This window comes from Salmo trutta, chromosome 19, assembly GCF_901001165.1.
Source record: "Salmo trutta chromosome 19, fSalTru1.1, whole genome shotgun sequence".
Lineage (NCBI taxonomy): Eukaryota > Metazoa > Chordata > Actinopteri > Salmoniformes > Salmonidae > Salmo > Salmo trutta.
In genome coordinates, this window is record NC_042975.1 from 33,678,643 (window position 1) to 33,704,907 (window position 26,265).

The 26,265-nt window shown below is 43.0% G+C and overlaps 1 protein-coding gene across 1 annotated transcript in view; it reads right to left on the reverse strand.

The window, feature by feature from the left end:
* Positions 1 to 3,524: 3,524 nt before the first annotated feature.
* Positions 3,525 to 26,265, reverse strand: part of LOC115153739 (uncharacterized) — a 42,245-nt gene continuing 19,504 nt past the window's right edge. Inside the window, exons 3-4 of the mRNA XM_029699327.1 lie at positions 19,849 to 19,951; positions 3,525 to 3,529 (exon numbers count right to left, since the gene is read on the reverse strand). Coding sequence (XP_029555187.1) covers positions 3,525 to 3,529; positions 19,849 to 19,951 — 108 coding nt within the window. The remainder of the gene's footprint in view (positions 3,530 to 19,848; positions 19,952 to 26,265) is intronic.

Sequence of the window (26,265 nt, forward strand, 5' to 3'; positions counted from 1 at the left end):
ACAACATATGCTGCAACTTTTTGTAATTTTAATAGTTTGTTTCATATTGGCTGGCTTCCAACAATAGCTGAATTTGCAAAGCTAGCGAGCACCAATTCAGTTTCAGTGGTGTTTGCTATAATCTTTGCTACCCGGGTTAAATAAAGGTGAAATAAAATAAATAAATAAAAGTTCACTTGCGACAATTTAACTTTTGCAACGAGACCATTAAATATATTTAAGACAATGGTAGAAGAGAGTGTAGTTCTGTTCAGTTTGGATTTCAGTTTATCGCTAACCTTATCACAGGGACTTTGAAGCACTAACTTACATCATCTGCATGCTGATTCCATCTTTGACGATGCCACATAAATGGAATAGGTACTAGCTAGCTTAATAGTTAATATTTGCGCGCTAGCTCTGTATATTCAGCTAGTGTGTGTGCGCGATTGACTGGATTAACCTCACGTCAGTTACGTAGCAAGCTAAGGAACTGGCAGTGGATCAAACCATTGTGAGGCAAAGGGTGGGGGGGTTGCAATCTTTTGAAACTTAAAAACGCGCTATTAAGTGTCTATAATCAGCACAATTGCTTTCATTGCGTATTATTAATATTATTTAAATTACATAGTTATGTTTCAGTGATATATTGGGGGGGACAAATCATATTTTTCCCAGGATGGGGGGGTCGTGTCCCCCCAGTCCCCCCCGGGATTTCCGCCCCTGAACAGTTTATATTTATATCTTGCCCTGAATGTAAGCCAGGGCGGGATCAGCCAGCGGCGGCTTCCTGCATGCGCAATTCATTTGCAGTCTGGACATGGAGGGGTGAACATCTCCTGCTCTGACTGCAGCTGGGAGGGACGGCTGCGCGAGGCCTTTGAGTGCTTTGGTACAGGGGTGGGGCCCACGGCAGCACCCACTGCTCGTTGAGAAGAGTAAGAACGATACGTGCTTTCACGTCAGTCTCCAAAAGTCTCCAATAACACCAGAAAAAGTTGCTAGATTTGTCGCTAGTCGATTTTCTGAAAATGTGTCGCTAGAGGGGTCTGAATACTCGCTAAATATAGCAACAAAGTTGCTAAGTTGGCAACACTGCAGCCTATCACTCGCAGCCTACCTCTTCCAATGCATTGCAAGTGTGCATAGAATTCTACTAGATGAAGAGCCAAAATGAGTACAACATCCTGGCATGTAAACCATACTCGATTTTAGAAAATTCGCATACTATAGAACAGAAGTGTTTTGCATACTGAGACCATAAGGTTGGACCATAAGGTGGACCATAAGGTTAAAAACCAAACCAAATTAAGAAAACTAAACTAATAAGCTTCATTCACGATTGCTTTGTTTCCAACTACTTGTTGATTTCGGTAGCCCCTCCCCATATCTAATTGATCATTTGGGCATTTAAAGTATACTTGATTTTCGAAATGTTGCATACTATTAAACTGTCTTTTTTCCCACATGTTTAAACGGCCTACTATTTAGGACGCAAATATGGGTATTAGGGCACGGCCCCTGACTAAGATCAAACTTGCAAATTTATATGTGGGGAAATATGACTTGTTTAGTTTCTGTCCCCTTGATGTTCAGTCAGAAGTCGGTCCCTTTGATGTTCAGTCAGAAGATAGCTGTGAGATGTGCTCTGTCCTGAGGTGAGGATGAGGAGAAGGACAGGAGGCAGTGGCACGACACATAACAAGCCAAACTGGAACATCCACAAAGTCTGACCATTCACTGTTATAGATAAGAATACAAATATGCAGAGCTACACTACATGACCAAAAGTAAGTGGACACCTGCCCATCGAACATCTCATTCCAAAATCAAGGGCATTAATATGGAGTTGGTCCCTCATTTGCTGTTATAACAGCCTCCACTCTTCTGGGAAGTCTTTCCACTAGATGTTGGAACATTGCTGCGGGGACTTGCTTCCATTCAGCCACAAGGTTGGGCACTGATGTTGTGCGATTAGGCCTGGCTCGCAGTCGGCGTTCCAATTCATCCCAAAGGTGTTCGATTGGGTTGAGGTCAGGGCTCTGTGCAGGCCAGTCAAGTTCTTCCACACCAATCTCAACAAACCATTTCTTTATGGACCTCGCTTTCTGCATGGGGGCATTGTCATGCGGAAACAGCAAAGGGCCTTCCCCAAATTGTTGCCACAAAGTTGGAGCGGTGAGCTTTACACAACTCCAGCCGACGCTTGGCATTGCACATTGTGATCTTAGGCTTTTGTGCGGCTTCTCGGCCATGGAAACCCATTTCATGAAGCTCCCGACAAAGAGTTATTGTGCTGACATTGCTTCCAGAGGCAGTCTGGAACTCGGTAGTGAATGTTGGAACCGAGGACGGATGATTTTTACGCACTACGTGATTCAGCACTCGACGGTCACGTTCTGTGAGCTTGTGTGGCCTGTCACTTCGCGGCTGAGCCGATGTTGCTCCTAGACGTTTCCATTTCACAATAACAGCACTTATAGCTGACTGGGGCAGCTCTAGCAGGGCAGACATTTGACGAATTGACTTGTTGGAAAGGTGGCATCCAATGACGGTGCCACGTTTGAAAGTCACTGAGCTCTTTAGTAAGGCCATTCTACTGGCAATGTTTGTCTATGGAGATTGCATGGTTGCTCAATTATATACACCTGTCATCAACGGGTGTGGCTGAAATAGCCAAAGTCGCTAATTTGAAGGGATGTCCACATACTTTTGTATAGTTATGCATTAGTTTGCAATTAAATATTAGCTGTGAAAATGGAAGGTGAATGAGAAAAAGAAGAAAAAGAGACAGCACAACATTATGCAAGATTGTCGTTGTGCAAGATTCCGGGTGGGAATCTGGGCTCAACTAGTGCTGCCTCGTCCTCAACTCTAAGGCCAGCCCTCCACAGCCCCTCCCTCCCACCAGGACCAACCACCCTGTGCTCAACATGTCTCCTCATTACCCATCTGGAGTCATCAGGAGCTGGAAAGGTTTGAACTTTCCACTGAAATGTCAGTCAGTCTCTACAGACCTCAAGTGCCTACAGAGGATTCTTGCTTCCGTCAACTCATCTGTAAAGCTTTTCAGATATATGTTGCTCTAGGGATTCCTGTATATTTGTTTGTCATAATTTCTCCTGATTATGTTATGTTTACCACCAATGTAGGGTTGAGTTGTAGCTATGAAATCTCTCACATATGTCTTATCATAACTTGATCACTCATTGTTGCTAAGAATTTTCCTGCTGCATCAGGAAATTCAAATGAGCCTCATGAGTCCCTGAAAATGAGCAGTTCTCTTTCACTCCATGCGGGGGCAGTTGAGTCATTGGGATCAGGGCTCGCTTGCTCAAACGCTAAGGCCTAGGTCCATTCAAATGACCTTTTATGTCTCTGTGTAAAGGAAGTTGCTAACTAGCGCTAGCAAAATTGATAACTAACATTAGTATCATGACTGGAAGTCTATGGTGTCTGCTAACATGCTAGCAGATACCCATAGACTTCCAGTCATTGTTCTAACGCTAGTTAGCATTGGCTTGCGAAACTACCTCCAATTTACTTCATACTTGACACAGAGGCATAAAAATGGTTAATGGTTAATCCACAAGTTAATCTGACTCTGGGGAATGGCCTCATTGCCAAAATCCTGAAGTATCCCTCTAAACCTACTGTTGATTGCAAAAAACAAAAAATACCTATTTCGCTTAAAAATATGTAGATGTATTATAATCCACATAAGAATTCACACATGGTGCACTGTAGCCTGCATGTGCCCTACATATGGTAGGTACAGTACTACATTGTAAACAAACACCGCTTCCAGCTGCCCCCTGGCAGCGATTCTACATTTTTCTTTAGCTATTCAAATCCTCCTGCTGTAGGATTATATTCGTCCTGCAGCAAAAGGGGTCGATTTAAGATCTGACATCTGTAGGAGCCTTCTATCAATGCCACCGAGTCCCCTGAGATGGAGAACACATGTTCCATAGGCCCTTAGTTAGTTAGTCCACTGTTCTAGTCAGTCTCCGGGGAGACCATTAGCCTGCACATCTCTGCACACTGATCCACTGCAATCTGTCCTCACATCAAAATCAAGGTCTCATATGGAATGTTCTGGAATGTTTTAACATAATACAGTGAATGTAAGGATAGTTCTGCTATTATATTGAGGAAATACACTGTGAGACCTAGGTTGGGAGATAAAACGTCCTTGTATGTGTGGATTAGTGTATTTATTTTAAGAAAGAAAACATGCCAACCATCCTGTTTAATTGCTTCATTAGTCCAAACAGCATTGTTATGCTGCACCATTGCTTAGTAGATGCAGCTGAAATGTCAACTCAGATTAGAAAGCACTGAGATATACAGATGCATGCTGACTATACTGAATATGTTTTACATCCCAAGGCTTTTGGAAACTACAACTCTGAAATAGTCATTAATATTTCCCATGCTTATGTTGCGCTCTGAAACTTCATATTAGTCATGGTATTGTCCTTGGTATGGAAATTAGAAAGCGCTTATTTGATTACATCATACTTCACTGGATTTGACCCTGTCAAAACAATCTGACATACTTCCTCTGGTACATCCATACCTTCACAATGACACGATGCTGCGTATTACAATAAACAATTGGTGAATGGAATGGAGGCTGGAATTGTACTTTTTTTAAATATAAATACAGCAATTATTTAATAGGATTAAGTTCTGTTTTAACAAAAAATCCCACAATAATGTAAATATTACACTGATAATGATGGAAGACTCTTATAGGAAATTGCTGTACCATCATGTTTTCAAAAAATGACAAACCTCTGTCTCGGGTAATGACACTTCTCAATATTGTCCACAGACACATTGCATAATGTACATGCCATTACATAAATGGACCTACTGTATGGGGTAACACCACAGAAGAGAATACATTTTAACATTGATATAGCCCTAAGCCCAGCCCATCAGCCTGGTAGATAACTGAATGGCTGAAGCAGTGAGAATAGCCCTAAGCCCACCCCATCAGCCTGGTAGATAACTGAATGGCTGAAGCAGTGAGAATAGCCCTAAGCCCAGCCCATCAGCTTGGTAGATAACTGAATGGCTGAAGCAGTGAGAATAGCCCTAAGCCCAGCCCATCAGCCTGGTAGATAACTGAATGGCTGAAGCAGTGAGAATAGCCCTAAGCCCAGCCCATCAGCTTGGTAGATAACTGAATGGCTGAAGCAGTGAGAATAGCCCTAAGCCCAGCCCATCACCCTGGTAGATAACTGAATGGCTGAAGCAGTGAGAATAGCCCTAAGCCCAGCCCATCAGCCTGGTAGATAATTGAATGGCTGAAGCAGTGAGAATAGCCCTAAGCCCAGCCCATCACCCTGGTAGATAACTGAATGGCTGAAGCAGTGAGAATAGCCCTAAGCCCAGCCCATCAGCCTGATAGATAACTGAATGGCTGAAGCAGTGAGAATAGCCCTAAGCCCAGCCCATCAGCCTGATAGATAACTGAAAGGCTGAAGCAGTGGGAATAGCCCTAAGCCCAGCCCATCAGCCTGGTAGATAACTGAAAGGCTGAAGCAGTGAGAATAGCCCTAAGCCCAGCCCATCACCCTGGTAGATAACTGAATGGCTGAAGCAGTGAGAATAGCCCTAAGCCCACCCCATCAGTCTGGTAGATAACTGAATGGCTGAAGCAGTGAGAATAGCCCTAAGCCCAGCCCATCAGCCTGGTAGATAACTGAATGGCTGAAGCAGTGAGAGTTCCAAAGGACCCAGCTGTTGTTTTTATGACCTTAAAGGAAGGAGGAGGATTCTCTGTGAGCACTTCAGCTCACTTTCATAAACCGCTGATTCAATCATGCTGATTTTATGAGGCCAACAACAGCGCTAGCTGGCACAATAGATCTAAATGTGGCAGTGCTGTGGCTGTGGGTGGACAAGCTCTTAACCTAACAAAGTTATGGAGCCCTGTGGTCATGGTGGATTGTTGAAAGGCAGGCCTTAGTGCATAAATCAGTTAGAGTTTGTCACATTTACCTTGCATGGTTGAACCTTAGTGCCAAAGACAGTTTGGATGTGGACTAATTCACACTCAGTTTGCCATAATATAAAACCATATAGAAATTTTTGCCCAGTGTGCCAATACTTCCTCTTCCATATACCTCAATGGGTCAACCTGGTTAAATACAACTGATTCAAGTTTACACAACTCCCCAGACAGACATAGCCATGGGAAGTAAGGGTGCTTTGTGGGCTATACTCAGCCTTGTCCCGGGATGGTATGTTGGTGGTTGGAGATATCCCTGCAGTGGTGTGGAGGCTGTGCTTTGGCAAAGTGGGTGGGGTTATATCCTACCTGTTTGGCCCTGTCCGGGGGTTTCATCGAATGGGGCCACAGTGTCTCCTGACCCCTCCTGTCTCAGCCTCCAGTATTTATGCTGCAGTAGTTTATGTGTCGGGGGGCTAGGTTCAGTCTGTCACATCTGGAGTATTTCTCTTGTCTTTTCCGGTGTCCTGTGTGAATTTAAATATGCTCTCTCTAATTCTCTCTTTCTCTTTCTTTCTTTCTCTCTCTCGGAAGACCTGAGCCCTAGGACCATGCCTCAGGACTACCTGGCTTGATGACTCCTTGCTGTCCCCAGTTCACCTGGCCGTGCTGCTGCTCTAGTTCCAACTGTTCTGCCTGCAGCTATGGAACCCTGACCTGTTCACCGGACGTGCTACCCGTCCCAGACCTGTTGTCCCAGACCTGCTGGAACCCTGACCTATTCACCGAACGTGCTACCTGCAGGAGCGGTAGAGATACTCTCAAAGATTGGCTATGAAAAAGCCAACTGACACTTACTCTTGTGTTACTGACTTGTTGCACCCTCGACAACTACTATGATTATTTTATTTGACAATGCTGGTCATTTATGAACATTTGAACATCTAGGCCATGTGCTGTTATAATCTCCACCCGGCACAGCCAGAAGAGGACTGGCCACCCCTCATAGCCTGGTTCCTCTCTAGGTTTCTTCCTTGGTTTTGGCCTTTCTAGGGAGTTTTTCCTAGCCACCGTGCTTCTACACCTGCATTGCTTGCTGTTTGGGGTTTTAGGCTGGGTTTCTGTACAGCACTTTGAGATATCAGCTGATGTAAGAAGGGCTATATAAATAAATTTGATTTGCTAGGGGTGCTGCAGAAATAATTTTGCCAAAATTAGGCTTTACATTTTATTTTCCCCCAAAATGACATAACTCCTGTCTGAACAGACATAAAAGAATTCAAAATACTACACCAGAGAGCATCATTTAGCTACAGAGGATCAATAGCTTCAAAAAATACATTTTATAAGTTTTATCACATGCACTTAGTTGGAACTCGGTGAGGCTGCAATTTGGGCAGAACACATGCCAAATATAGACCAGCTTGTTGTGTTGTGGCCATAGATATCATCCATAGAAGGCTGTTAAACTCATGGGTACACTAGCATTGGCTGGCTGTCCGGACTTGAATGGAAACTGCCATCTATGCATTATATTTCTATGGTTGGTTGCAGCTGTCACCTTGCCTTTCACACATTTCAAAATACAATCGCGAGAAAACATAGGCCTACCATTTGGAAAGCAAATGCCTACTGCTGAAAATACTGTTTTTCCTCAACTTTTGAGTGATTCTGAGCAAACAGCACTCTTTTTCAAAGTAGCTTATCTTGAGATATTGGCATGGGCGCATCAGCCATCACCGGTGAGTAACCTTCGCTTCATCTTCAATGGGCGAGTCAGTTTATTTTGTAGCCTACACTATATACACAGTGCCTTCAGAGAGTATTCACACCCCTTGACTTTTTCCATATTGTGTGTGACAGCCTGAATTAAAGAGATTCAATTGAGATTGTGTCACTGATTAAAAATTGCATCCTTCCTGAATAGCGAGTCACACAGTAGCCTGCATTGGGCCATTTGTGTGGTATAAAATAAAAATACTCAGCTAATGTTTATAATGTAAACGCAGAATTTAGTTTATAAAAGCCATTTTTTCCCCAGACCGTGCTAAAAAGTTGCCCCATGTGTGGAATCCTAAAAACGTGTCTGCTCAACTGTATGCCACGCAAGTGCAATTAGAGGCATGCAATGCTTTATAAAGGATAATCATGCCAAACATAAAAATGACTTTGTAATGTTAAACTCCACAAATATAGACAATTCTGATCATAAAGTACTCCTAAGACCTTAATAGGGGTCATGTTGACCATAGTCCAGTGGCAAGGTGAAAAAAATTGTAGACTGACAGAGCCACCAAATTTCACACCCAGCTAGAGCATGTCTAAATAAGTATTTTTGGCTATAGTGCCATAGCAGATTTTGTCCATTACCCCCAGCTGTCATTTCCAATATAGCTGCTGAAAAATAGGCTAAGATAGATGTCTCCAGGGGTACTCGGCTCCAGTGAGAGCAAGCAGACGACAAAGACAGTACCAAAGTTCACATTTATTAAGGACTTTTGGTTGGACATAGTAAAGTTGGATTTGTGTGTCGTTCTGCAAAGGAGAGACATAAGCAGGTTGCATAATATAAAAGGTAAAGCTGATAAGGGTGAAGCTATTAAACCGATACAGCTCAAATAAGGAAATTATGGGACATCTTACGTTATGACAACTAAAATATACATTGAAAACAGGACACAAACTTACTCTTAACTTGGACACACACAACTAGAATGGCTTGACAGGATCTAAATACAAACTAAAGGTGTGAATGAGCCTATCAGGACAGTCCTGATAATTAATGACAAGTGTGTGGCATTGAGAGAGTCAACAGGTGAAATCAACTTGGTTGATCAAGTTCATCTCAGTAGTATGCTGCTCCATTCTTAGGACTTTTGTACAGCCGCCAACCAGCTGCAAGAATACAATTCACATGTCCATATCTCCATAAATAATGATAACATACAGCCCAAGGATGGCTTAAAATGTTTGAGAGGGGTCTGGAATACACCATCAAATGGTAGAAAGATGCCATACATACATATCCTTAAAGATGTTAGTTGAAAAGGGGTAAAAACGAGTGTGCCAACTTATTGTTTTTGTAAATGTTTTCATGACTAGTTCCAATAGTTTACATGTAAACACTAAAAAAGTATATGGCTGTTTCCTGAAGTCTACCAATTGCAATGATATATAATACGATATTCTGTTTTGTGCAAATTTTAAGAAATGTGACAGAAAACCTGCCCTAAACACATCACTTTAGGTAAAATCCCATAGCAATACGAAATGTCAGCAGAAAGACAGGTAACCAGTTACGACGATATCGTTCAGTCTTTACACAACGTCAGTAAACTACGACATGAAGATGTCTAGCTATACTGCCATTGCAGATTTAAAACCTCTTAAGGATCGGACCCTTTTTTTAAATTTCCGCCTAAAACGACATACCCAAATCTAACTGCCTGAAGCTCAGGACCTGAAGCAAGGATATGCAGATTCTTGATACCATTTCAATGGAAACACTTTGAAGTTTGTGGAAATGTGAAGTTAATGTAGGAGAATATAACACATTAGATCTGGTAAAAAAATAAAACAAACAAAAAAACATGCGTTTTCTATTTTTGTTTTATCATCTTTGAAATGCAAGAGAAAGGCCATAATATATTGCAGTTTAGGTGCAATTTAGATTTTGGCCACTAGATGGAAGCAGTGTGTGCAAAGTTTCAGATTGATCTAGTAAAGCATTGCAATACTGCACAGTATTTTGTATCAAGTCTGCCTAAATGTGCCAAAATGGTCAATTGATACATTTTCAAGTGCATAACTATAGAGAACATACATAAATAATATGGTAAAACAAAATGTGAATTTCCACACTCCCAGGAATATCATACATGATGGATCATTAGCTTATACACTAACTTTCACACATCTAGATGGCCGGGCGGGGTGGTGTGGAGCCAGAGACAGCAGGGGTTCAAACTGTAGAACCCAGATTTTATCAAACAAAACTATGCTACATTTTATCTCTGGTACCTTCAGGATGACAAATCAGAGCAAGATTACATTTACTCCTGAGAGGACCTGAGCCCTAGGACCATGCCTCAGGACTACCTGGCATGATGACTCCTTGCTGTCCCCAGTCCACCTGGCCATGCTGCTGCTCCAGTTTCAACTGTTCTGCCTGCGGCTATAGAACCCTGACCTGTTCACTGGACGTGCTACCTGTCCCAGACCTGCTGCTTTCAACTCTCTAGAGACAGCAGGAGCGGTAGAGATACTCTCAATGATCAGCTATGAAAAGCCAACTGACATTTACTCCTGAGGTGCTGGCCTGTTGCACCCTCGACAACTACTGTGATTATTATTATTTGACAATGCTGGTCATTTATGAACATTTGAACATCTTGGCCATGTTCTGTTATAATCTCCACCCGGCACAGCCAGAAGAGGACTGGCCACCCCTCGTAGCCTGGTTCCTCTCTAGGTTTCTTCCTAGGTTTTGGCCTTTCTAGGGAGTTTTTCCTAGCCACCGTGCTTCTACACCTGCATTGCTTGCTGTTTGGGGTTTTAGGCTGGGTTTCTGTACAGCACTTTGAGATATCAGCTGATGTAAGAAGGGCTATATAAATACATTTGAGTTAATTTTGATTTGATTACTGAATGTAAGTACATTATTTACCTTCAGAGGTGAATGTATCACACCAGTTGCCGTGATACATTTTTTGTTTTTGTTGTGCACTCTCCTCAAACAATAGCATGGTCTTTTTTCACTGTAATAGCTACTGTAAATTGGACAGTGCAGTTAGATTAACAATAATTTAAGCTTTCTGCACATATAAGAATATGTGGACAACTACAAATACCTAGGTGTCTGGTTAGACTGTAAACTCTCCTTCCAGACTCACATTAAGCATCTCCAATCAAAAATTAAATCTAGAATCGGCTTCCTATTTCACAACAAAGCATCCTTCACTCATGCTGCCAAACATACCCTCGTAAAACTGACTATCCTACCGTTCCTTGACTTCGACAATGTCATTTACAAAATAGCCTCCAACACCCTATTCAGCAAATTGGATGTAGTCTATCACAGTGCCATCCGTTTTGTCACCAAAGCCCCATATACTACCCACCACTGCAACCTATATGCTTTCATTGGCTGGCTCCGGGTCATCTATAAGTCTTTGCTAGGTAAAGCCCCGCCTTATTTCAGCTCACTGGTCACCATAGCAGCCCCCACCTGTAGCATGCGCTCCAGCAGGTATATTTCACTGGTCACCCCCAAAGCCAACTTCTCCTTTGGCCGCCTTTCCTTCCAGTTCTCTGCTGCCAATGACTGGAAAGAATTGCAAAAATCACTGAAGCTGGAGACTTATATCTCCCTCACTAACTTTAAGAATCAGCTGTTAGAGCAGTTTACCAATCATTGCACCTGTACATAGCCCATCTGTAAATAGCCCACCCAAGTACCTCATCCCCATATTGTTTTTTTTGTGTTTTTTTGCTCCTTTGCACCCCAGTATCTCTACTTGCACATTCATCTTCTGCACATCTATCACTCCAGTGTTTAATTGCGAAATGTTCATTATTTCGCCACTATGGCCTATTTATTGCCTTACCTCCCTAATCGTACTACATTTGCACACACTGTATACAGACTTTTCTATTGTGTTATTGACTGTACGTTTGTTTATCCCATGTGTAACTCTGTGTTGTTTGTGTCGCACTGCTTTGCTCTGTCTTGGCCAGGTCGCAGTTGTAAATGAGAAATTGTTCTCAACTGGCCTACCTGGTTAAATAAAGGTGAAATAATAAATAAAATAAGACATGTCTATGTCCTGGAAAGTTTGCTGTTACTTATAAACGTCATTCGAGTCACATTAGCGCACGTTATCATCAACCGTCCCGGTACAGGGACACCGATCCCGTAGAAGTTTTAATAACCTATTATACTCTAAAATAGTTTAGAATATAATAGGTTCTAATTGGACAGGATTCATATAGCCATATCCCCACAAAAAAATTAATACAGACCAATGATGGCTTAAAATGTTTGAGGTGGTGTGGAGAACACAATACAATGAACCAAGTATATCTTATGTATGTGTCCTTTAAACCTCATGCAGAAATGTTGTGGAAATGTCCCCTAGAATTACTGTTCTGTAATTTGAACTGGCCATAACTTCATTAGTAAGTAGTATGTTAAGCCTAATGATGGCTTAAAATGTTAAAGGTACTGTGAGAAATACAATCAAATGGATCCTGTATGTTTTTTAAAATACAATCAAAAATGTGCCCAAAATGCTGTCCAAATCACAGATGTTTGTTGATATGTTGATCCCTCAATTGAGAAAATCAAATTTCAGCATGCTCCTAATAATGAAAAAAGTATTGTGTGATATCTGTGGATTAGAATGATATATTATTATTATTATTATTATATAACAGTGCTTGTATAATAAGTAATGCTAGCCTCAGTATCGTGTCCCATACATCCCATTCAAAAAGGTAGAGTTCTACTGGAATGGCTTCATGTCCATGGTTTCATTTTCAACATTCTACAGTGCCTTCAGAAAGCATTCACACGGTCACATCCCTTGACTATTTCCACATTTTGTTGTGTTACAGCCTGAATTTAAAATGTATTAAATTGAGATGGTGTGTCACTGGCCTACACACGATACCCCATTATGTGAAAGTGGAATTATGTTTATAGAAATGTTTTCAAATTAATAAAACATGTAAAGCTGAAATGTCTTCAGTCAATAAGTATTCAACCCCTTTGTTATGGCAGGCCTAAATATGTTCAGGAGTAAAAATGTGCTTAACAAATCACGTAATAAGTTGCATGAACTCACTCTGAGTGCAATAATAGAGTTTAACATGATTTTTGAATGATTACCTCATCCGTGTACCCCAAACATACAATTGTCTGTAAGGTCCCTCATTTAAGAAGTGAATTTCAAACACATATTCAACCACAAAGACCAGGGAGGTTTTACAATGCCTCGCAAAGTAGGGCACCTATTGGTAGATGGGTAAAAAAAATAACAAAATCACACATTGAATATCCCTTTTAGCATGGTGAAGTTATTATTTACACTTTGGATGGTATATCAATACACCCAGTCACTACAAAGATACAGGTGTCCTTCCTAACCCAGTTGATGGAGAGGAAGGAAATTTCACCATGAGGCCAATTGTGACTTTAAAACATTTAGAGTTTAATGGCTGCGATTTAATGGTGGCAGGTAGCCTAGCGGTTAAGAGTATTGGACCAGTAACCAAAAGGTCACTGGTTTGAATCCCTGAGCTGGCAAGGTGAAATATCTGTTGAAGTGCCCTTGAGCAAGACACTTAACCCTAATTGCTCTGGATAAGCATCTATTAAATGAGAAAACTGAGGATGGATCAACAACATTGTAGTTACTCCACAATACTAACCTAAATGACAGAGTAAAAAGAAGGAAGCCTGTACAGAATAAAAATATTCCAAAACATGCATTATTTTGCAAAAAGTCCTTGATACAAAGCGTTATGTTTGGGGCAAATCCAACACAACACGTCACTGAGTACCGCTCTTCATATTTTCATGCGTGGGGGTGGTTGCATCATGTTATGTGTATGCTTGTCATCAGCAATGACTAGGGAGTGTTTTGTTGTTGATTAAAAAGAACCGGAATAGACCTAAGCACAGGAAAAATCCTAGAGGAAAACCTGGTTCAGTCTGCTTTCCAACAGACACTGGGAGACAAATTCATCTTTCAGCAAGACAATAACCTAAAACACAAGGCCAAATATACACTGGAGTTGCTTACCAAGACAGCAATGAATGTTTCTGAGTGGCCTAGTTACAGTTTGACTTAAATAGGCTTGAAAATCTATGGCAAGACTTGAAAATGGCTGTCGAGCAACGATCAGCAACCAATTTGACAGAGCTTGAAGAATTTTTTAAAGAATAATGTACAATCCAGGTGTGCAAAGCTTTTAGACTTACTCAGAACGACTCACAGATGTAATCACTGCCAAAGGTGATTCTAATGTATTGACTAAGGGGTGTGAATACTTATGTAAATTAGATATTTTTGTGTAACATTTTCCATAAATTTGTAAACATTTCTTTGTTTTGACTTTGTCATTATGGGGCATTGGGTGTAGATGGGTGAATATTTTTCTATTTTGAATTCAGGCTGTAACAACAAAATGTGGAATAAGTCAAGTGGTATGAATACTTTCTGAAGGCACTGTAAGTACAGGGAAGTAAGTACAGGGAAGGTTTCTTGTCAATTTTCTTGAAATTGACCAAATACAGTATCATATTTTATATAATTGTAATTAGTAGACATTAAGGGACACCCATTTGACAGTTTTAAGTGTTTTAATGTAACATACTGAAAATTAGAATGAAAGTAAGTTAACCTGTCTGGGCTAGGGGGCAGTATTTTCATGGCCGGATGAAAAACGTACCCAATTTAAACAGGCCCAGTTACTCTGGCCCAGAAACTAGAATATGCATATTATTAGTAGATTTTGATAGAAAACACTCTGAAGTTTCTAAAACTGTTTGAATGATGTCTGTAAGTATAACAGAACTCATATGGCAGGCAAAAACCTGAGAAAATTCCAAGCAGGAAGTGGAAAGTCTGAGAATTGTAGTTCTTCTTTTGATTCTCAATCGAAGCTACAGTGTCTGTGGGGTGACGTTGCACTTCCTAAGGCTTCCATTGGCTGTCTAAAGCCTTCAGAAAGTGGTTTGAGCATTTTCCTGTCACTGGGCAGATAATAGGAACTCAGTTACTGAGTGGTCTGCCTGGCAACAAAGGGATTGGATATGCTCGGTCCCGCGAGCGCGCCCCTCCTTCTTTATCTTCTTGAATGAATATGGTATTGTCCGGTTGGAATATTATCGCAATTTTACGTTAAAAATACCATAAAGATTGATTTTAAACAGCGTTTGACATGCTTCTAAGTACGGTAATGGAACATTTTGACTTTTCGTCTCTCGTTCCGCACTCGCGCGTTACCCTTTGGATAGTGACCTGAACGCACGAACAAAACGGAGGTATTTGTACATAAATATGGATTATTTCGAACAAAAACAACATTTCTTGTGGAAGTAGCAGTCCAGGGAGTGCATTCTGACGAAGATCAGCAAAGGTAAGAGAATATTTCTAATACTAATTCTGAGTTTAGGTTGCCCCGAACTTGGCGGGTGTCTGAATAGCTCACCGTGATGGCTGAGCTATGTACTCAGAATATTGAAAAATGTGCTTTCTCCGTAAAGCAATTTTAAAATCTGACACAGCGGTTGCATCCAGGGGTAGTCTATCTATAATTCTTAAAATAACTGTTATATATTTTGTCAACGTTTATGATGAGTATTTTTGTAAATTGATGTGCACATTCACCGGACGTTTTGGTGGGAATACATTTTCTGAACATAACGCGCCAATGTAAAATGATGTTTTTGGATATAAATATGAACTTTATCGAACAAAACATACATGTATTGTGTAACATAATGTCCTAGGAGTGTCATCTGATGAAGATCGTCAAAGGTTAGTGCTTCATTTAGCTGTGTTTTGGGTTTTATTGACACATGTCCTTGCTTGGAAAATGGCTGTGTGATTATTTTTGTCTATGTACTCTCCTAACGTAATCTAATGTTTTGCTTTCGCTGTAAAGCCTTTTTGAAATCGGACAATGTGGTTAGATTAACGAGAAGTTTATCTTTAAAATGGTGTAAAATAGTTGTATGTTTGAGATAGTTTAATTTTGACATTTTGTTGTTTTTGAATTTTCCGCCCTGATATTTAGCGTCCCACCTAGCCCATAGAAGTTAAATAATATGTTATTTTGGAAGACTTTAGGGCACTTTTCCACAAAACATTTAAAGGATACATATACTACCGTTCAAAAGTTTTGGGTCACTTAGAAATGTCCTTGTTTTTGAAAGAAAAGCACATTTGTTGTACATTAAAATAACATCAAATTGATCAGAAATACAGTGTAGACATTGTTAATGTTGTAAATGATTATGTAGCTGGAAACGGCATATTTTTTATGGAATATCTACATAGGCATACAGAGGCCCATTATCAGTAACCATCACTCCTGTGTTCCAATGACACGTTGTGTTTGCTAATCCAAGATTATCATTTCAAAAGGCCAATTGATCATTAGAAAACCCTTCTGCAATTATGTTAGCACGGCTGAAAACTGTGGTTCTGATTAAAGAAGCAATAAACCTGGCCTTCTTTAGACTAGTTGAGTATCTGGTGGAAAAGTGTCTGTGTGTAGCTGGTGAGATGAGTCAGGCACAGGACAGCAGATAAGAGAAAAGAAAGCAATTTTACTCAAAATATATCACAATACACGTCGTAAATACAAGACCACACAATACGGACCGCAATACAATAAACAATTATACTCACAAACAAACATGGGGGAACAGAGGGTTAAATAATGAACAAGTTATTGGGGAATTAAAACCAGGTGTGTAAGACAAAGACAAAACAAATGTAGGCCTTATCTCCTGGTGGCTCCTGCTGGCTCTATTGGATTGCCTCAATTGGATATTGATTTGTTCTTGTTCCTATTGTGCATGGATGGACTTATCTCATTTCCCTGATTTGGACCTACCTGATTACAAACATTCTCCTCCAGTTATCAATACTCCCAGGCAGCAGTAGTAATATGCAACTGAATGGATGTAGAAATTACATTGATTGTTTATTTACATTGCAGCCAACCCTCAGCTGGGTCCAGTGTTAGGTCAGGACATTCAGAAAACATAGTACATCCACCCTACCAGAACATGGTAGTAACCAGTCTGTAGTTGGTCTAACATTTTAACTCTGAGATAAATGGTAAGTCAATGGATTAAAGGAAAACTTGAACCGCCATATTCATTGTTATTCATGATGTCGTCCCTCACGGTTGCTGACTGTTCTCTTCTGTCTGTCCCCATTTGACTGCAGCACTCGTGCTGGCAAAACTCTGGGTCACTGCTACTCTAACTTTTGCGATGCATACAATCACTTGTTGAAATTCTTACAACAAGTAATTGGGGAATTAAAACCAGGTGTGTAAGACAAAGACAAAACAAATGGAAAATGAAAAGTGGATCGGCAATGGCTAGAAGGCCGGTGACGTCGACCGCCGAACGCCGCCCGTACAAGGAGAGGGACCGACTTCGGCGGAAGTCGTGACAGTACCCCCCCTTGACGCGCGGCTTCAGCAGCGCGCCGACACCGACCTCAGGGACGACCCGGAGGACGAGGCGCAGGGCAATCCGGATGGAGACGGTGGAACTCCCGCAGCAATGAAGGGTCCAAGACGTCCTCCACCAGCACGTCTCCTCCGGACCGTACCCCTCCAACTCCACGAGGTACTGAAGGCCCCTCGCCCGACGCCTCGAGTCCAGGATGGCTCGAACAGCATACGCCGGGGCCCCCTCGATGTCCAGAGGGGGTGGAGGAACCTCCCACACCTCAGACTCCTGGAGTGGACCAGCCACCACCGGCCTGAGGAGAGACACATGGAACGAGGGATTAATACAGTAATCTGGGGGAAGCTGTAACCTGTAGCATACCTCGTTCAGTCTCCTCAGGACTTTGAATGGCCCCACAAACCATGGACCCAGCTTCCGGCAGGGTAGGAAGAGGGGCAGGTTTCGGGTTGAGAGTCAGACCCGGTCCCCCGGTGCAAACACCGGAGCCTCACTGCGGTGGCGGTCGGCGCTCGCCTTCTGCCGCCTCACGGCCCGTTGCAGGTGCACATGGGCCGCGTCCCAGGTCTCCTCCGAGGGCTTAAACCATTTGTCCATTTGCTTCGATCTGGCTCTGATGCCAAGGTGCCAGAACCGGCTGATACCCCAGTACGCACTGGAAGGGAGAGAGGTTAGTGGAGGAGTGAGTTTTGGGCCATCTCTGCCCAGGGGATGAACGCCCACTCCCCCGGCCGGTCCTGGCAATATGACCGCAGAAACCTACCCACATCCTGGTTTACTCTCTCCACCTACTCTCGGGGTGAAAACCTGAGGTGAGGCTGACCGAGACCCCCAGATGTTCCATGAACGCTCTCCAGACCCTGGACGTGAACTAGGGACCCCGATCAGAGACTATGTCCTCAGGCACCTCGTAGTGCCGGAAGACGTGAGTGAACAGGGCCTCTGCAGTCTGTAGGGAGGCCAGGCAAAGGGAGGAGATGGCAGGACTTAGAAAACTGATCCACAACGACAAGGATCGTGGTGTTGCCCTGTGAGGGGGGAAGATCCGTCAGGAAGTCCACCGACAGGTGCGACCATGGCCATTGTGGAATGGGTAGGGGTTGTAACTTCCCTCTGGGCAGGTGCCTGGGAGCCTTGCACTGGGCGCACACCGAGCAGGAGGAAACATAAACCCTCATGTCCTTGGCCAAGGTGGACCACTAGTACTTCCGACTAAGGCAACGCACCGTCCGACCAATGCCAAGATGACCAGAGGAGGGTGACGTGTGGGCCCAATAGATGAGACGGTCGCGGACAGCAGACGGAATGTACAGGCGCCCAGCTGGACACTGAGGGGGAGTGGGCTCTGTGCGTAACGCCCGCTCGATGTCCGCGTCCAGCTCCCACACCACCGGTGCCACCAGGCAAGAGGCCGGAAGTATGGGAGTGTGATCCATGGACCGCTCCTCTGTGTCATACATCCGGGACAGTGCGTCAGCCTTAGTGTTCTGGGAACCTGGTCTGTAGGACAGAGTGAAAACAAAACGGGTAAAGAACATGGCCCAACTTGCCTGGCGAGGGTTCAGTCTCCTGTCTCCTACTCCAGATTGCGGTGGTCAGTCCAGATGAGGAAAGGGTGTTTAGCCCCCTCAAGCCAATGTCTCCACGCCTTCAGAGCCTTGACAACAGCCTACAGCTCCCGGTCCCCCACATCATAGTTTCGCTCCGCAGGGCTGAGCTTCTTCGAAAAGAAAGCACAGGGGCGGAGCTTTGGTGGCGTGCCCGAGCACAGCTCCTAGCACGGCAGCGGGTAGCTGTACCTCAATGTGATCTGATTGATACCCCGATAGTCAATACACGGGCGCAGACCTCCATCCTTCTTCTTCACAAAAAGAAACTCCAGGAGGCAGGTGAAGTGGAGGGCCGAATGTATCCCTGCCCCAGGGATTCAGAGACATATGTTTCCATAGCCGCCGTCTCCTCCTGTGACAGAGGATACACGTGACTCCTGGGAAGTGCTGCATCTACCAGGAGATTTATCGCACAATCCCCCCGTCGATGGGGTGGTAATTGAGTCGCCTTCTTCTTACAGAAGGCGAGAGTCAAATCGGCATATTCTGAGGGGATGCGCACGGTGGAGACCTGGTCTGGACTTTCCACCGTAGTCGCACCGATGGAAACTCCCACACACCTCTCTGAGCACTCTCGTGACCACCCCTTGAGAGCCCTCTGTTGCCACGAAATAGTGGGGTCATGACAGGCCAACCAGGGTAGGCTCAGCACCACGGGAAACGCAGGAAAATCAATAAGGAAGAGACTGATTCTCTTCTTGTGACCCTCCTGCGTAACCATACTTAGTGGAGCGGTGGCCACCCTAATCAGTCCTGACCCTAATGGTCGACTATCTAGGGCGTGCACAGGGAAGGGCATATCAACAGGAACAAGGGGGATCCCTAACCTATGAGCAAATGAACGGTCAATAAAATTCCCAGCTACGCCTGAATCTACGAGTGCCTTATGCTGGGAATGCGGGGAAAACTCATTAACACATACATGTGGTAGCCAGCAGGTTGTCCAGCCGGATGGACAGGTCCACCAGCTGGTCCAACGTGAGGGTGGTGTCTCGGCAGGCCAACTCCCGACGGACGTCCTCGAGCAGACTGCACCGGTAGTGATCGGCGGAAGTCGTGACATCTGGAGTATCAGCATTTGTGGGTTCGATTACAGGCTCTAACACCAGTTCCACCTAGGGTGTTGAATGCATTGGCATAACCATTTGCTGCCTGGTTACTGTTGACAACGTCAGGAATCTGGTAAACAAAAGCAAAACATAGATTACAGTGTATACTGTTCCCTCAATGTGTCCCATTTGATACATGAAGTTTCCAGTTTATGTTTTACTTTTCCCATTGAGGTAATGAGACTCTATTTCTCTCTCCCTCTCCCTCCCTCCAAAGACCAGGAACTAAGAAATCATCTTCAGGTGAAAATGCAATCACCCTGAAATTCTTAGGTTATTACTTATTACTGTGGACTTCAATATTCCAATTGTTAAGGTTTATGAGATACTTCTTACCTGACTCATTACTGTAATGAAAAACAAATCAATTACACTGTAAATAAATCATACAGAAACATTTTGAAATCTAGAGGCCAAGGTGTCGATGTATTAATTACCACAAAGATGTTTGAATAGTTTGTCTGGCTGTAACCGCTGTTGTTGAATTTGCTGGGAGTGACACTTGCAGTAACCAGAGGTAGAGGAATATGTACACTTAATGTTATTTTTTTAATGTACACTTTTAATGAGGCTGTGAACATGTGACAGCCTGAGGCTTACAGTTGAAGTCGGAAGTTTACATAAACTTACATTGGAGTCATTAAAACTCGTTTTTCAACCACTCCACAAATTTCTTGTTAAAACCTCTCTGGGACATGTGGGACGCTAGCGTCCCACCCGCGGGACACACTAGTCAACAGCCAGTGAAATACCAGGGCGGAAAATTCAAAACAACAAAAATCTCATAATTCAAATTTCTCAAACATACAACTTTTATATCCCATTTTAAAGATACACTTCTTGTTAATCCAACCACATTATCCGATTTCAAAAAGGCTTTACCGCGAAAGCATAACATTAGATTGTGTTAGGACAGCGCCGAGACAAGAAAAACGACACAGCCATTTTCCAACAAGGAGAGGCGTCACAAAAACTAGAAATACAGCTAAAATGAATCACTAACCTTTGATGATCTTCATCAGATGACACTCCCAGGACTCAATGTTACACAATACATGTATGTTTTGTTTGATAAAGTTCATATTTCTATAAAAAAAAACATTTTACATTGGCGCATGATGTTCAGAAATGTCAATTTATACAAATACTCATCATAAACGGTGATAAAATTTACAACAGTTATTGAAAGAATTATAGATACACTTCTCCTTAATGCAACCGCTGTGTCAGATTTCAAAATAGCTTTACGGCGAAAGCACATTGTTCAATATTCTGAGTACAGAGCTCAGCCATCAAAGCAAGCTATACAGTTACCCGCCAAGTTCTGGAGTCAACAAAACTCAGAAATAGTATTATAAATCTTCACTTACCTTTGCCGATCTTCGTCGGAATGCACTCCCAGGACTCCCACAAGAAATGTTTGTTTTGTTCGATAAACTCCATATTTATGTCCAAATACCTACGTTTTGTTCGCTCGTTCATGTCCCAGTCCACGGGATCAAACCAATCTTGGAGTGTGAATTCTGATTGGTCAGACCAGTGTAGAATAATTCTTAACACGGGTACATCCTGTTTGAATTCTGCCTATAGGAAGGGAGGAGCAAAATGGAGTCGTGGTCAGATTTGCCAAAAGGAGGGCGGGGGAGGGCCTTGTATGCATCGCAGAAGTTAGAGTAGCAGTGACCCAGAGTTTTGCCAGCACGAGTGCTGCAGTCAAATGGGGACAGACAGAAGAGAACAGTCAGCAACCGTGAGGGACAACATCATGAATAACAATGAATATGGCGGTTCAAGTTTTCCTTTAATCCATTGACTTACCATTCATCTCAGAGTTAAAATGTTAGATCAACTACAGACTGGTTACTACCATGTTCTGGTAGGGTGGATGTACTATGTTTTCTGAATGTCCTGACCTAACACTGGACCCAGCTGAGGGTTGGCTGCAATGTAAATAAACAATCAATGTAATCTCTACATCCATTCAGTTGCATATTACTACTGCTGCCTGGGAATATTGATACCTGGAGGAGAATGTTTGTAATCAGGTGGGTCCAAATCAGGGAAATGAGATAAGTCCGTCCATGCATAATAGGAACAAGAACAAATCAATATCCAATTGAGGCAATCCAATAGAGCCAGCAGAAGATAAGGCCTACAACCAAGTTTAGTATGGAATGGTGAACACTGAGATGGATAGTCAATTGGTACCATAAATGTGTAAATAGCATACCATCACCCAAGTCACTAGAGCACGTGTCAAACTTATGGATCTGGCCCATGAGCCCATTCAATCCGGCCCGTAGGTGGATAGATTTTTGTATTAATGTTTTCAGGAAAGAACGATCTCAATCGACATAAAAATTACTAAAAGCAAATAAAAAATGTGTAGAAATCATCATTTCAAGTCTCTTCACTCTGTCCAGCTACCTATCAGCTAAACAGAAAATAAAATCCATTTTATAACACAATCCTGGGAAAATGAGTTTGACACCCCTGCACTAGAGCAAAGAAGATAGAACAGAGTCAACCAGGGACAACCACACTCATGTGATGAGTACCCTTGCTTGAGACCTAAAGACTTTCATTATCTACTAAAGCTAATGCCCAGGCTTTAGCTCAGCAGGCTAACAGTCTTATAGCATACAGGAGACCTGGGTTAAAATTCCGGTCAGTCAGAAAACAAACTGGAAAACAAACAATCATTAGAAATCAAACTGTACGATGTACAATTAAGACTATCCTACCAATGGGACATTAAAAACGGTGATATCTTGTTTCACAGAGACGTGGCTAAATGACAACACGGATAATATAGAGCTGGCTGGCTTTTCTGTGCATTGGCAGGACAGAGCAGCTACGTCTGGTAAGACGAGGGTCGGGGGTGTGTGTCTTTGTCAATAACTTCTGGTGCGAAACGTCTAATATTAAAGAAGTCTCGAAGTATTGCTCGCCTGAGGTAGAATACCTCATGATAAGTTGTAGACCACACTATCTACCAAGAGAGTTCTCATCTATATTATTTGTAGCCGTCTACTTACTACCACGAACTGATGCTGCCATTAAGACCTTACTTGGTCTTAAGCAAACAATAAAATGCATGGGGCTCCTAGTGGCCGGGGACTTTAAAGCAGGCAAAGTTAAATCTGTTTTACCTCATTTCTGCCAGCATGTCACATGTGCAACCAGAGGAAAAAAAACTCTAGACCACCATTACTCCACACACAGAGATGCATACAAAGCTCTCCCTCACCCTACATTTGGCAAATCTGACCATAATTATGACCTCCTGATTCCTGCTTAAAAGCAAAAACTAAAGCAGGAAGTACCAATGACTCACTCAATATGGAAGTGGTCAGATGACGTGGATGCTACGCTACAGGACTGTTCTGCTAGCACAGACAGGAATATGGCATTGAGGAATATACCAACCAGCAGCCATGGATTACAGGCAACATCAGCACCGAGCTAAAGGCTAGAGCTGCCGCTTTCAAGGAGCGGGACACTAATCCGGACGCTTTTAATAAATCCCGTTATTACCTCAGACGAACCATCAAACAAGCAAAGTGCCAATACAGGACTAAGATTGAATCCTACTACACCGGCTTAGATGCTCGTCAGATGAGGCAAGGCTTGAAAACTATTACGGACTACAAAGCGAAACCCAGCTGCGATCTGCCCAGTGACGCGAGCCTACCAGATGAGCTAAATTCCTTTTATGCTCGCTCCGATGCAAGCAACACTGAAGCATGCATGAGAGCACCAGCTGTTCCGAACAACTGTGTGATCATGCTCTCCGTAGCCAATGTGAGCAAGACCTTTAAAAGGGTCAACATTCACAAAGCCACGGGGCCAGACGGATTGTCAGGACGTGTACTCAAAGCATGCGTGGACCAACTGCCAAATGTCTTCACAGACATTTTCAACCTTTCCCTGACCGAGGCTGTAATACCTACATGTTTCAAACAGACGACCATATTCCCTGTACCCAAGAAAGCAAAGGTAACCTGCCTAAATTATTACAGCCCCGTAGCATTCATGTCGGTAGCCATGAAGTGCTTTCAAAAGCTGGTCATGGCTCACATCAACACCATCATGCTGGAAACCCTAGACCAACTCCAATTCACATACCATCCCAACAGATCCACAGACGCAATCTAAATCGCACTCCACACTGCCCTTTCCCACCTGGACAAAATAGCACCTACTGTATATGACAATGCTGTTCATTGACTACAGCTCAGTGTAGAATACCCTAGTACCCACCAAGCTCATCAATAAGCTAAAGATCCTGGGACTAAACGCCTCCCTCTGCAACTGGATCCTGGACTTCCTGACGGGCCGACCCTAGGTGATAAGGGTAGGCTGCAACACATCTGCCACGCTGATCCACAACACTGGGGACCCTCAAGGGTGCGTGTTTAGTCCCCTCTTGTACTCCCTGTACACCAACGACTGCATGGCCATGCACTACTCCAACACCATCATTAAGTTTGCTGACAACACAAAAGTGGTAGGCCTGATCACCGACAATGATGAGACAGCCTATAGGGAGGAGGTCAGAGACCTGGCAGTGTGGTGCCAGGACAACAACCTCTCCCTCAATGTGAGCAAGACAAAGGAGCTGATTGTGGACTATAGGAAAAGGAGGGCCCAACAGGCCCCCATTAACATAGACGGGGCTGAAGTGGAGCGGGTCAAGAGTTTAAAGTTCCTTGGTTTCCACATCACCAACGTATTATCATGGTCCAAATACAGCAAGACAATTGTGAAGAGAGCACGACAACATCTTTTCCCCCCCAAGAGACCGAAAAAGATTTGTCATGGGTCCCCAGATCCTCAAAAGGTTCTACAGCTGCACCATCGAGAGCATCCTGACCGGTTCCATCACAGCCTGGTATGGCAACTGCTCGGCATCTGACCGTAAGGCGCTACAGAGGGTAGTGCGTACGGCCCAGTACATCACTGGGGCCAAGCTTCCTGAAATCCAGGACCTACAGTACCAGTTAAAAGATTGGACACACCTACTCATTTAAGGGTTTTTCTTTATTTTACTATTTTCTACATTGTAGAATCATAGTTAAGACATCAATACTATGATATAACACATACGAAATCATGTGGTAGCCAAAAAAAAGTGTTAAACAAATCAGAATATATTTTATTTTATTTAAAGTAGCCATCTTTTGCCTTGATGACAGCTTTGCACACTCTTGGCATTATCTCATCCAGCTTTATGAGGTAGTCACCTGAAATGCACTTCAATTAAAACAGGTGTGCCAAGAGTGTGCAAAGCTGTCAATCAGTTGTGTTGTGACAAGGTAATACCCTTACGACACTACTCGCGTTGCAAAATACATTTAGAAATCTATATTATTCAATTATTGCACCCACACTGCTCGCTCTCGCCAACGAGCGTCTGCGTTGCCAAGGGCTAAAATAGAAGTCAGTTCTATTTGTGACACAGATCGTGCTGCAAGTCCTGCCTCTCCCATCTCCTCATTGGTTTATAGAAGCAGGTACCCACGCGCCATCTCCTCATTGGTTATACCCACGTGGGTGACTGAAAGACGAACAAGGTCGGTGGCGGTAATGCACCAAATTTATGAAAGTTGCCAATCGCAATACAAAGTCAAGAGAAGAAAAGCCTGGAAGGAGGAGAGATGAATAGAAACGATTCGGTTGACCGTTTTAAGTGTGGATTAATTGTCGGAGTAGAGGACCATGTGCATTTCAGGTAAAATAACAACTCAATGTTTATATCCCAGGACAAATTAGCTAGCAACAGCAAGCAAGCTAAATAGGACAAATTAGCTAGCAAGTTCAAGCTAGCTAGCTAAATTGCCATAAATGTTAATGCTTTTCGACCTGTCCCCAAATTAATGTAATTGGTTCAGAGTTTCTTTTGATATTATAACTTGTGTGCCGGGATCGCGTTTGGTGTGGGGAGACAAAATACATTTATACACGATGGCGCACGCGCACAGCCGGTTTGGGTTCCATGTAAGGGTGGTATACAGAAGATAGCCCTATTTGGTAAATGACCAAGTCCATATTATGGCAAGAACAGCTGAAATAAGCAAAGAGAAACAACAGTCCATCATTACTTTAAGACATGAAGGTCAGTCAATGCAGAAAATTGTAATAACTTTGAAAGTTTCTTTAAGTGCAGTCGCAGAAACCATCAAGCGTTATGATGAAACTGGCTCTGGCTTTGGTGACAAAACAGATGGCACTGTGATAGACAGCATCCAGTTTGCTGAGTAGAGCGTTGGAGGCAATTTTGTACATGACATCGCCAAAGTTGAGGATCGGTAGGATAGTCAGTTTTACGAGAGTATTTTGGCAGTATGAGTAAAAGAGGCTTTGTTGCAAAATAGGAAGCTG